Source organism: Drosophila kikkawai, chromosome 3L (assembly GCF_030179895.1).
Source record: "Drosophila kikkawai strain 14028-0561.14 chromosome 3L, DkikHiC1v2, whole genome shotgun sequence".
NCBI classification, from domain to species: Eukaryota; Metazoa; Arthropoda; class Insecta; order Diptera; family Drosophilidae; genus Drosophila; species Drosophila kikkawai.
Window position 1 is genome coordinate 20,149,049 of NC_091730.1, and position 13,294 is coordinate 20,162,342.

General features: G+C 38.5%; 1 protein-coding gene across 2 annotated transcripts; it reads right to left on the minus strand.

Annotated features, from left to right (window-relative positions):
• Positions 1 to 1,900: 1,900 nt before the first annotated feature.
• path (solute carrier family 36 member pathetic) lies at positions 1,901 to 13,056 on the minus strand. 2 transcript variants are annotated; one of them, XM_017173001.3, is made up of 7 exons: positions 12,885 to 13,056; positions 6,531 to 6,583; positions 6,388 to 6,452; positions 4,329 to 4,424; positions 4,121 to 4,271; positions 3,094 to 4,008; positions 1,901 to 3,024 (listed from the first exon to the last, which is right to left on the minus strand). In XM_017173001.3, the coding sequence occupies exons 2-7, from the start codon at positions 6,543 to 6,545 to the stop codon at positions 2,857 to 2,859; spliced, it is 1,410 nt and encodes a 469-aa protein (XP_017028490.1). In that variant the 5' UTR covers positions 6,546 to 6,583; positions 12,885 to 13,056; the 3' UTR covers positions 1,901 to 2,856. The 2 variants fall into 2 exon arrangements, with proteins under 2 accessions (XP_017028490.1, XP_070141207.1); XM_070285106.1 differs by lacking the exons at positions 6,388 to 6,452; positions 6,531 to 6,583; positions 12,885 to 13,056 and adding an exon at positions 4,499 to 4,573.
• Between the last annotated feature and the right edge of the window lie 238 nt (positions 13,057 to 13,294).

Sequence of the window (13,294 nt, forward strand, 5' to 3'; positions counted from 1 at the left end):
CTTGAAGATATATTATAAAAGTTTGGAGTGGTGAATGCTTGAAAGGCCGCCTTTCTTGGAGGATAATTGAATTGGTAATAATAATATATAATAATATATTCAGCAGCCTCCTAAGCACGTGCCTTTAAGGGGAATTATGACATCATTAGAGATCATTAGAGGAAGGGAGTACTTTATATTTACTTTAAGAAATCGTATATTTTCTGTTATATTATTATTTTTATTTTTTTCAAATATACTTTAAGATTTAAAGACGATATTTTAAGGTATTTATTCAATGAAACTCTTATATTTATTTAAATTTTAAATAAATATTATAAACTCTCAAGTAACTTTAAGACAAATATTCCCACGCTTCCGTATCAAAACCAAAAACCAATACTTATTAATTCCAAAAGCATATAAGCCATAGAAATTTGACAATTCATATGAGGCGAGCGTGTTAAAAGTAAACCCAAAGCCAATGTTTAATGCAAAATTCGACAGGTGAAAGTATCTTCAGATAGAGAAATGCGATAAGAACGCCTACAACGAGATCATCATTCGATATTCCAAACACAAGCGAAAGGCCTACTTACAAACAATTTGAAACTGCATTGAAAGGTTATGCAATATCGCCGCCGAAAATGGTTTAATGTTACAAATTACAAGGCACGAACACGCCAAGAAAAAACCAAAAATAAAACGAGTCAGCTTCTGCTGCGCGATTGTAAGATTTAGACCTTGGCTCAATCAAGATGCAGCAACATTGGTCCATTGAGGAGACAGACCCAGACCAGAGATTAATTATTTTAAATCATCGCCAGCCTTGGACGCGGTCCATCGTCGGGTTCACAAAAATTTGTCGAGACATTTGGGCAGCTTTTCATTGGTTCGCTGCGGTTGCTAATTGGCCAAGAGCAGCCGAGAGCCAAAACTTCCTGGAGGGGCTCGCTCGCTCGCTCCAAGTCAAGGATAACTTGGATGGCTCTTCTGCCCCAGTCATTCCCAGGCCTTTCCAATTTGCATCTTGTCACAGAAGATGACAAGCCAATACCACGACCACGATCTGACAGCAGCTCACTCGATCGTGGTCCACATCGGAGGTTACCTAATTGGCCAATAGCCAAATGGCCGAGTTCAATTGCCCGACTCGGCTTGAACTTGCTTTTGTGTGTGGGATCCAGCAGCCGGATCGAATTATTTTGGTGAAAATAACATCAAAAGCCCATGTCCATTGCCCACTTGTGACCAATTAACAAATGACTTTTCAGCCGCCGCGCCATTGGCAATTGAAGTTGCTCGATCATGTTTTTTGTGCGGACTGAATGGATATTCCAAACTGATCCGAATCGAGCAAGTGCCACGCGTTGAACCCGCAGGCGCAGAATGGCAACAAAATGTGTTCAGGGGCAGATCAAAAATTAATTGTTATGGGAGTTTTACAAAGATTATATAGGTATAACCTGTACCTATAAAAGAAAAAGATAAAATATCTGTAGAGCAGGATGAGGCACTAGTTATAGTTCCCTCGAAAACCCCTCAAAGGCTGTCCTTATAAAAAGAGAGCTCCTTGATTATAAAGTAAAATCACATAGTTTTCATTTTCTGGACATTTTTCATTTAATATTATTTCATATATATTTATATCTTTGCTTTCGGTTTACATTTTAAACAGTTTTCAAAAAAGTAAACATTCATATCAATCATTGTTCTTCTCATTATATATAATATGGACAACTCTAAATACTTTTCTGGGCAGATATAGACTTAGAACTCGCTGTGTTCATATTAATATACATATATACAATTGACAGATATTTATTTCTGCGTTTAACTCTTTGTTTTATTTTCTTCATTTTACAAATAAAAATCTGTTTCGTTGTCTACACAGGATTTTAAATGCAAAACAAAAGGTTGGTAACTTGCGTGTTGTTTATTCTTTAATTTATAGTTTCGCTAAGTATTGATTTAAGGCTAAAATTAAAATACAAAAATATGTGTGTACACATATCGTATGAATATCGGGGCAATTCAATATTTAACTTAGTGTTATTACTCTGCTAGATTTCGTATAAAAATTGTATTCTCTGAGTAATTTTAGCTCATCATATGTGGAACTGATTTGCAAAAGCTTCTTTACAATATTATTTACTTAGGTTTACCAACTAAACATGCTAAAAATGTTAAATAATGTTGCAGGCAAAACAATTAGCTACAGAACAAAGTAAAAAAAAAAGAAGACGAGGCGGGGCATGAAAGATGATTTCTCAGTTTTGGTTCCTTGCTTTAGTAATACTCTTTTAGAACAGAGAGAAAGGGAAAGGTAAAGGGAGTGCAGCTACGTACAAGTCTTTTTTAGCTCTGTACCAAATCGTACTAAAATCAATAGGAAACGGTGTGTATTATATTTAGTTCTCGACCTAACTAGCTTACTCGCTACTTTATATAATTTTGCAGGTGCATTTAAAACGTGCTAAAAACGGCTTAGTTGTTGGTGCCTCCGGGTGAGTCTTTAAGAGTGTGTGCTAGCTAAACAGTAGTAGGCACTCGATCGATCAGTGAATTGGTAAGTAAATCCCTTTCGGTTCTCAAAACAGACACTAAGCAACAGACAAGAAAAATGTACAAATTGTGGGCGCGCAGTTTTACATCTAACAATAGTTAGATGATCTCTCTCTAGGAAGCGGGGCCTCTTCTCTCCCAAACTCCTGCCTCCGGCTTTGTATATATATAAGTAGTATATAGTAGGTGTGTTGTGGGTGTTTTGTGTATATAATAAATATACGTTCCCGGCTGTAAAGCACATGGCTTTCCTCTCGAATCCTTTCGGGTTTTTTGCTCCTCATGTGCAAGAGATTATTCTCAGGGTGCAGCTTATTGCGGTGCTGGATCTTGGTAGGCCTTAACAATATCCTTGATGGCCGCCAGGGAGCCAAAGACCAGGGCTCCAATGCCGCAGGCTGTGATCAAAATATTCTTCCACAGAATCCAGTTGTATTTACCGAATCCAGTCTCCCAGTGGACAATCAGCTCGATGACCACCTGTTTAGGCATGAAAAGTTTTAAGTTAGATGCGTATAAAAGTCGTAAACATTTTGACTTGAAACTTACCGGAAAGATCAATCCCAGAATGGAGAAGCAGAAGGCACCAATCAGTCCCATGAAGGGCCCAATCGTGGGCACAGCCACGGCCAGAACAACGGCGGCTGTCACCATCACTGTGCGCAGCACATAGTTGACCAGAGTTGGACGCTTCTTGCACTTGTCCTTGATGCCATCCCAAACGATCTCCAGGCACACAAAGAACTGCAGTCCGAATGTGCAATAGACGGCCAGGGAAATGAGCAGCTTCACCGCCTGGGCGGGCCACTCCTCAATGGGCAAATTCAGGGTGATACTCTCCTGGGTAAGGGCGCCGTAGTGCAAGTAGCCAAGGAAGCCAAGCAGCATATAGATGAGGGTAACGCCGGACATGCCCTGGCTGAGCACACCACAGATGCCGAGGAAGCTCTGGGGCGTCTTCATGTTGTTCTCCAGCGGCATCACCACACCAATGGCCTCCATTGCAAAGATGGTGATCGAGAAGAACTGCGGCAGGGTGCCCCATACCACATAGCTGCGATCAGGCAGTGGCGGCAGATCCTGTACCAAGTAGTAGAAGGTAATGCCCAGTCCCAGGCCCATAAACACATTGGCCACCATGGACACGGGCGCCAGGTACTTGAGATTCGGCACCCAGGCGATCAGGATCAAGGGTATCAGCATCGCACAGATGAGCATGCGCAGAGTGATACCCCAACCCGTCCAGTGGTTAATCAATTGCTCAAAATTCGTGGCCACAATCACGGTGTACACCGAGCAGGTGCCAAAGTAGGTGAGGAACAGTCCAAACAAAATGGAGAACTTGGCAACGGGCGCAAAGCCGCGGCACCATTTTGGTCCCTTCTGGAAGGCAGCTTCGGCGATCTCGGCAAAGGTCATCTTGGTGCGTCGGGTTCTGTAGTACAACTTGTGACCGCATTTCACCTGCAAAGAGGAAGGAGTTTATTAGAAATGTTAAAGGAAATACTGCATTTATTTAGGGTAAATCTAGGTAGGTAGGTAAATCTTTCTTGGCAAAATCTTCACCCAAACTTACCAGAACGTAACTGCAGTGCGTGCAAATGAAGGCTGTGAAGATGGTGGCAAAGATACCCATGACAAGACCAGAGCACATAAAGGCAAACGGCATGCCCAGAATGCCAGTGCCCAGGGAAGCCTTAAGCAAATGCGTAAGAGTTTCATTATCCCTAAAAAAAATATAATATAAATATAAGGAACATATATTTATGATTTAATCAACTTACGTGGTGGGATGTTCGTTTTCGCGCAAAGCAAACGGATCAAAATCATTGTTAGCCAAGGCCTGCTCGGCATCCGATTTGCGGGGCTGGATCTTGTACCTAAAATATTCAAGATAATATATACATTTAGTAAGGGAATATCCAAGGATAGTTTAAGTTTCTGAAATGGCCACCTCAACTCCACATTGGTGGGTTCTAAGTCGCTCATTGTCATTGCCAAGCTGGTGGGCTTCAGTCCGTTCGATTGTCTGTGCAAAACTAAAGCTCTGCTCCAAATTGCAACCGTTTCTTATATATGCTGACAGTGAAATTCCCTTGCCATGGAATTGCTGCATCTGCAATTACAGCTGTCGGCCGTCTCGGCTCGCAATTGTCTGTCCAGAAGTCGGCTCAAAATACTAAATACTACACTTGTAACTTAATGTCGACCGGTGGCGAAAAAAAAAACTGCTGCACAGTCGAAGCATTTTCCGATCCGAATTTGGCAAGGCGGCCTCTGATTGGCCTGGCCTGGCCAATTGACGGACTCTCGATGGATTCCGAGCCATATTTCCAGAGTGCCTGACTGGCTGTGCCTGTTCGGTTGCATCAGCCATAAAGGAAAAGTTAACTTCAGCCTGGCTTTATGCTGGGATAAGTTTTTAAAAAAGAAAATTATACTTTCAAAAGTACCTCAAAGTATGCAAACTATTTTTGAAAAACCTGAACTGATGGCTGAGATTTATGTAGAGAAAAATAGGTACATTTAACCTGGGTTTCGAGTTAAGTTTATACATATTCAGAGTGTTTGGTAATACTTAAATGTCACAGTTAAAAATAGATAATATTTAAAAGATTCCTAAGAACATAATGGAATAAAATTTATAAGAATACTACCCCATTCATTAGCTAAGTGAAAAACTAATCTTCTAATTTAAAACATGTCTGGCGGCAGGCAAGACTATAAAAACTATTTATAATACATTATAAATACAGCTTAAACTATCTCAAACACCCAGACACTGTAATATATACCACTTTTAAGTACCCATTAATACAACTACCGGTTCTATAGAGATTAAATGACAGTGCATTTCAATTCAGCTCTGACTCGACTCCTACTGATAATTGCTGATATTCGAAACCCTTTCTCAAATTTAATTTCCGCGAAAATAAACGACGCTCATGGTATATAATTAAACATGTAGAATATCAAGAGAAATGTGCGATTATTATTTTCATTTAAAAAAAATTCCTATCAGTTCAAGAACACCTTTAGGTTATCAGCGTTAGTTCATTGGTTTCTATCTCTAATAATGCAGCGTCATCAAAATAAGTTTACGAAGCAAAACCATTTAAATCAAATTTTTGTAGATTTTAAATATAATATTTTGAGACTTTCACGTGGGGTAAAGTTCGGAGCAAAACGAAAGTCATCTTGTGTAAATCGTGGAAAGATCTACACGTGCTAAGGCTGGGATATTGTCATTAGATTTGCTTATTTATTTCACGCCTTTGGCGTCATTTCGGAATGTTTTCGCATTGAGTTCAGTTCAGTTTTCTTGTTTACTTCCCACTGACAATAATATTTGCATGTGAAGGCATCGGAAGATCATCAGCATGCAATTTGCATGCATCGATATTTGTCAAACGTCAGCAGATAAATATTTTGAAAATTTTTACGCCCCTTTGCTTTGATTTTGGGATGTATTTCTATTGCGTTCTATACTTTAGGAATTTCCATTAAGCTTACGTGACTTGTGCTTATTAGAAGGCAAGAGACTGGCTTGATTATAGACCTACTACTAGTTATCTGGTTAGTCTGACCTCAACTATAGCCAAGTCATAGGTTTATAGAAGGTATTTCAGTGTAATTGATAATGACACGTATAATTGTAATCAATCTGAGCTAGAGCAGACTTCCTCGTCCATTTTTAGTCAATTTAGAGAGATGGCGTCGGCATCAAAGGCCAATTAGCGAGACTGCGAAACACTAATCTACTCGTAAAGTTAATTGGCAAACATGCCACACCGGCAGAGCAATTTAGGCGACATATTTTTAGCACTCTGACCAGACACTCACATTTTCTTTCCATCTCCAGGCAGGAACTGCTCCATTTCCTGGGGCGCATGCTTGGCGCCGCCGTCCTATTAAGAATAAAAAAAAAAGAATTTAAACAATTAATAAAAGGTAATTGCTTAAGTGAAGCTTTAAGAAATACTTACCACAATGTTAACCATTTTGTAGGCTGTTCTTTCCTTTCCTCAGTGCAAGAGAGCTAGAAAGGAGGAGAGTAACAGGCAATATTAATACTTGTGTAGCCTTTAGAATTCTTAAGTCCTAAATTAATGAATACTGATCATAGAATTTGTGTTATCTGGAATATGTATTTCTTATTTTATGAAGCTTGAGCTTCGTAAAACATTTTTAAATAAATATGTTTTTTTTGTTGAAGACTTTTCTTTAAAACATTGATTATTCTTCTGAAAAATATTAACTAATTTATTGATATTTTCATATTTATTAAAAATTTCTTAAAATACAAGTCTTTTCTCTTGTGTAAAATAAAAAAATCGCTGTCAATTGATTTAATAATGAATTTTAATTGAGATTGCGGCGCCCAGACGACACTTTAGAAACCAAACTGGTTATTACCAGGCTCAAACTAATAGAATCCCCTTTATTATTAAGTGAACGAGAAGGAGAGACAGCACTCTGCATCTCTTGATTTGATTTAATTGTCTGCGATTTGTCCCGAAAGATGTTCTGCTATGCAAAAGTTCAATTCCCTGCCTTTAATTGTTTTGTGCGACTCACTTTCAATTCAAGGCTTTTAATTTATGTATATGGTAATAAAAAAAAATCTGAATTGGAATTTTTCGGCAATTTATATGCAAATTTCTCAGCGAGGAAGCAATTGAACATAATTTCGTTCACTTAAAAACCTGCACGCCCTAATGAGTTTTATTTTTAGTCGCAGCAACAGAGCAGACGAACTGTGTGTATTGACGATGACATATTTCGGTTAATTGGACTCTTGGCTTTTTGCGTTTTAGTTCTATTATTAATCTGTTAAATCCCAGTCACATGTGCCGTTTTTCACACAGTAAATAAATATGTGGGATATATGTGGGATATCGGATCGAGGGTGGTCTTTGTACTTTAGACTGAGTCCACTTGCACTCTGGCTGAATAACCTTTTAGGACTTGCCTTTGGGGTTAAATATTGCGTCTCAGGCTAGTTCTATGTCACGCAACTGACAAATGATATTATTTATGTGCATATATTTGAGCTCTTTCCTTTTTAATTTCTTTGCATATATCAGTTTCCAACTCACTCGGTCTCAGACGCTGCGTAGACAGTTTCGGATGTCAATAGCTTTGCTTTTGGCCGTTTGTTTTGGCCATGTTTCGCCGCTGATTCGGCGGAATTTGCGCTATTGAGCCACGGTTGAATGACCTCTCCTACCCACTTGACTTGGCCTGACCTCTGCCCCCCACCCAAGGCTCTTTGAGCGGGGGAGTGCCAGAGATAAGCCATCTCTGAAGGGCCCACAATGAAGCTAAGTTGTCTACTTTTACAGCCATTTACTGCAATCGGAAGAACCAAGGCTTTTATATAGTTTACCTTATCAGAGCGTAGCGTCATCGACAAATCACGCACATGGCACTCCAATACCTCGATAAGATATGGTACACATCGAACATCATTATCGCTCAATGAATGAATAAATAACAAAAAAAAAAAAAACTCTTCTGAGAGGAGCTGAGCGCACACACAATATTTTTTGGCAACAAACTACAGAATGAAAGAACCTTCACCTAGTGAATGTTGGCATACATTTGGTAGTATTTTGTTTTAGTTTTTTGCTTTAGGTGTTTGCAGTTGTTGTTTTTACTGCTCTGATATTTTTAGTGGCAGCAGTTTGTCATGCCAAATGTATGCTTTTATCGCCCATAGTTTTCACTGCTTTTCCCCAAAAACCTGCGCGAACTGGTTTCTCTGATTGATCGGAAGATATACATATGTAGGTTTGTATATATGCTGGGCATTATCATTCCTTTCGATTGCGTGAGCCGAGAGCATGACACGGCCAAAAACGAAAACTAAACAAATATACAAAGAGAAACACCGAAATTTCGGCGAAAATTGCCAAAAACTATATCGATTGCATCATTTCAATTGAAATCTATTTTACTTTTTCTTTTACTTTTACACACTTGATAGTTTATTGGCCTTTTTACCATTACATTTAGCGAACCTATAATATTTTGCCTGATTAAAGCCTTAAATAATTTATAATTATTATTTAGATAGGAGTTAATAATTTCTTTCCCCATTTATCACCTTAAAAATATGTGCTAATGGGTTATTATAATATTCTGACAACCATTACAATGTATCTGCCTTGAAAACAAATTGCCAATTAGAGGGAACATCTTTCAAGATTTATTATTGTTTTTCAAGAACTTTTCTATATTTAATCTTAGCCAATTATCACCTGCTCGTCAGACGTGACAGATCACTAAAAGTCGAATCAAAAACCTTGAAAATCGACATTTCTCAGCAATGTGAAATGTGAAATATGCCGAAAGTAATGCCACATTATTGGTATGCTTGGGATAAACATAAGATTGCAGAATGAAAATAAATAATCTTGTTTATGGCAAGCCTTTCGTGGGAGGCGTGAGAATCGCTAAAATCTCTCTAAAGAAATGCAACAACATCTGTCTGGCATAAATCCACACTCTTTATGCTCTTCGGGGATTCTCTCCTGCTCTTGGCATCTCTCGGAATCTCTATTCAGCAGCATCATGTCGTGCTGAGAGCAAACATTTAGATTTAGCCAAAAACCCACCCGGTCGAGCCCCTCACTCAGGCCTGTGGCGAAACCACGTGTTTCCAACATTGTTGCTGTGAGTTTATTTTTAAAGAGGACACCAGGCGACATCAGTTTATCCCTCCAGTTAATACCATATATTTATCATTAGTTGAATATTAAATAACGTTACTGAGTCATAATGATATGCTTGCAACCCAATGTGTAATCAGGGAACCCAAGCCTTCCCTACGAGCGATAATGGAGCCACTAGCCCTCTTCCCACCGAGCGATATCCGAGCATGTTCTGCGTAAGCAAAACACAATACCCTCATTTTCTGGGGAATATATTGTGTTTAGCTCTAAGATCTTTAACATCTGTTTATATTTAGCCTCAAGTTCATCCCGGCATCGACGACGTCGATGTGCTGCAAAGCTTTTCTATTATTTCGTCAGCCAAATAAGTTGCCGTTTTCTTTTATGAAATCATGGAATGCATGTTGCCTTGATTTTTCACTGTAGTTGACTCTCCTTATCTAGAGGTTTCCCCCTGTTTTTTATTTATTTACTTTAAGGGGAAGCAAGACATTTTCCAGTTCAGCAAAAATTCTGTTAAATTAAGTTCTGTACGTTTTGAGGTTTCCGTTGAATTTTTATAGATAGTAAAACATTGATTCTTGGAAGCCAACACCAAGTTTATTCAACATGTCTGTGAAAACTTATGCTGATAAGAATATTATTTCCTAAAAATGTCTTCTTTTAAAAGCTTTTAAATAACTCTATAGTTCCATAAGATATTTTTCAACTACAAATAAAACTACAACTAAATGACTTTAACTGGTTTTTTCAGTACTATTATTAGTGCTCTAGTTAAAATTATATTTTTTAATTTAACCTGTTGCTAATTGTAAACCCCCCTGAATGTATTTCTCTAAATCACTAAATAATATTTGTGCAGCTGTGAGTTCAATGTTTCATATTCGTTCAAAGATCAGTCTAGCTGCCCCAGATTTACGTCACTAGAAAAGTTAGCTACAACCTCCGTATGGAAATATGAATATATAATTAACCCGTGTCCTTTCAATGAGAAACTGCTGATTAAATAGAGCCCCGAATGAGCTTCTACAAAGTGTTATAGTTCCTTTATCAGTAACTTGTCTGTCGTAACTACCAGTTCCTCCTCTGTTCGCCGTTATCTTCAGAAGCCGTGGATGTAAATGCAATTCTCCTGCTGTTCGAGGTGTTTAAAATAATTAACAGCAATTGGAGGGTTTGCGTGTGGTCATTGCATAACTCCCATTTTGATAACGACTCACGCAAACCGTCACAAAGGTCACATTATCGTTTAAGATAATAAATATGAATATGGTTATTTATATGGAATTTTCGGTAATTGTGGTCGTCTTTTTTTATTGGAAAGTACTTTTATCGACGACTGCCGTTCAATGGTCCAATCGATTTGGGGAACAAATGCTCGATAAAGAACACCGACCGACGACCGACCTTCTCAGGTGTTACGGAAATTAGTTGCGTCTAAAAATAAATCAATTTCTGTCCACAGAGAAGGCGGTCAAGTGTAATGTCTGGCTGGCAAATTGCGCAAATGGCGCAAATGTGGACAAATCGAGGAAAATAGAGGGGAGAAATGGGTGCAAAAGATGGATGACACAAGATTGACAGCACAAGAATAACAGTAAACAACAAGACAAAGAGTGTCCGTTGCAGGATAAGAATGGGGCAAAGACCTATCGCAAATATGTCCTTACATCACAGAGGGTTGGGGTTTGAGATCAATGGTCCTTGAGCTTTAAAAAACTTCCAAAACTTGAGCGTCATTTCCGAAAAACCTTTCCTTTTTTTCTTATTAAATGTATTTCTATATTCAAATTTAACTTGGCTTCCCAAGAAAACGTTGGTTTTTAAATGACAAAAGATCTTTCAAGCTTAAAACAATTTTTAAAGCCTTGTTTATGTTGGTTTCTTAGAAACCACCGACTAAATATAAATTCCCTAATCCCGAACGAGGCCATAAATGAGATTTATTCTTGGAATATGTCAAATGTCTTTAGGGCAGCTGCCCCCACACAATCAACTGTTGCAGCCCACGCTCTCCCTATTTTCTATGTTTTTCTTTTTCACTCTCTCTCTTTCTAAAAACCCCTCCCTAGCAAAAGTACTATTTGTTTTTACACACAGTAGCCTTGCCTTGGACTCCAATCTCTGACGTCACAGTTTTACTGCGTCTTTGGCTTTGGCTTGTAAATTTTCTGCCATGTTAATTACCAACAACGACAATATACCACCAAAATCAATAACACAACTACAAAATGCGCGTGTAATGAAGGGAAATGGTTAACGGTAAAGATGTAGACCAAGACAGACGGGCACACCTCACTGTTGGAAAAGTAGTTAGACACTAGAAAAAATTGGATTTTAAAGTGAATTTAAAATTTAATTTCTTTTAAATATTATTTAATAATAAGGAAATTTATAAAATATACATCCTTTAAGCAAACAAGGAAATGTCAACTTTAAACGTCATAAATTTCGAAAAAATCTCTTCAAATATTAACCTTATTTTTATTATGAAACATTCTTTTAATTAGTTGATATTATTTTTGACTTATTTCAATATAACCACAAATGTATAAGAACATCTTTTTGACTGTGGAAAAATATACCAATATTTTATAACACTTAAATTTGATGAATTTCTCCTCTTTTTTCCCCGTGTACCATGTGAAGTCTCGAGTGTTTCGATTTCTTTCGGTGCACCCATCCCATTTTGGTCTGAATTCAACCATTTGGCCATGTCCTTGATGAGTCAGTTAGACTCTGGGTGTTCCAGCGGGTGGGTGCACTTTTCCGCGTGGGTGTTGGGTGAGGTAATTGCAATGACATTTGACGTGTGTGGAGTAGCAGAGATGGCTTCGATAGCAGATGCCGGATGGATGGATTGGATACTAATGGCACACACAAATTTTGTTTTCAGTTCGCTGGCATTGTTGAGTGAACTTTCCCTTGGCTAAGTGCTCAATTACTGTTAAATTACGTATTGCAATCAGCAAGTCAAATGGGAAAACCTATACGCAGCCATTGAACTATCGCATAAACAAACAACATTAGCTGCAGTGGAGTGACTGGGAGAAAAGGCGCGTACTCGAGAAAATGTTAATTTTCCATTCATGTTTCAGGGAAATGCAGAGCCGAAACTGAGCCACGAAGAGGCCGAAATTTAATTGCCAGAAATGCAAATAATAACGGGACAGGTGCAACGTGTGCATTCGTTAACGTCGACGTCACACTGCACGCGTGTCCAACCGAAAATAAAGAACGTTTATTATTTATTCGTTCTTTTCCTCGTTTTATGTTCTTTTTGTAACTGTCGAAAATGTGTCTGGTTTTTTTGAAAAGGTTTCGGCTTTAATTGTCGTGTGCATACAGTTATAATTGACACTGGTGGCGGGGCTATTTCTGGTCCGCTGAAGCCGCCTTTTTTGTGGTTTCCACACGGCAAAAACAACACTTTTTGACAATTCCGATTAAAGATATATTTGTTAAATATATACTCGTTCTTCGATTCGAATTTATTCGACTACATAACACACGGGCTGCACTCTGCTATTTTCAGACAAACCCAAATTTTCAGCCATGTGCTCGTCGGCGACTCGCTCTCTTCGCTTCCTTCCGCCCCCCGAGCCCTAGCTCCTGAGTATAGAGTTTCCAGTTTTCGAACACGCCGATTTTAGTTTTGCTTACTTTGCTCTTCCTTTATCGCCGCACTAAATTTCTCGAAATGCCGCGTATTCTGTCACTTCCACCGGCTGCCTTGAAAGGTGTTAGGTTTTACTAAATATAATGCCAACAGTTCAATTGTAGCGCTGCTGGCTACCAAAACTCGGAGCTCCCGCGAACACGACAAAAAATTAACTGTAAAGAGCGTCGCCGGCAGCTCTTTTAAATACGAGCCTCGGGAGAGCCCGCCAAAATCTGGCTACTTTGCCGTTAGATATGACGGTTTTCGTGTGCGATATTTAATGCTGAAAGAAGGAATCTTAGAAATTTATTACTAAAACTCCTTACCCAATAATGACAAAATATTTATATATTTTTCTCCAGAATCATTTCCCCATATCTCTTCTCACTTTAGGTTCCTTTTAATTTTTTTA

Bases quoted from the DNA above. Each gene is read 5' to 3' on its own strand.
- path (XM_017173001.3), bottom strand. The intron at 4,425-6,387 runs GTGAGTGTCTGG...TGAATATTTTAG, and splicing joins CCTGGAGATGGAAAGAAAAT to GTACAAGATCCAGCCCCGCA. The intron at 3,025-3,093 runs GTAAGTTTCAAG...ATGCCTAAACAG, and splicing joins TTCTGGGATTGATCTTTCCG to GTGGTCATCGAGCTGATTGT.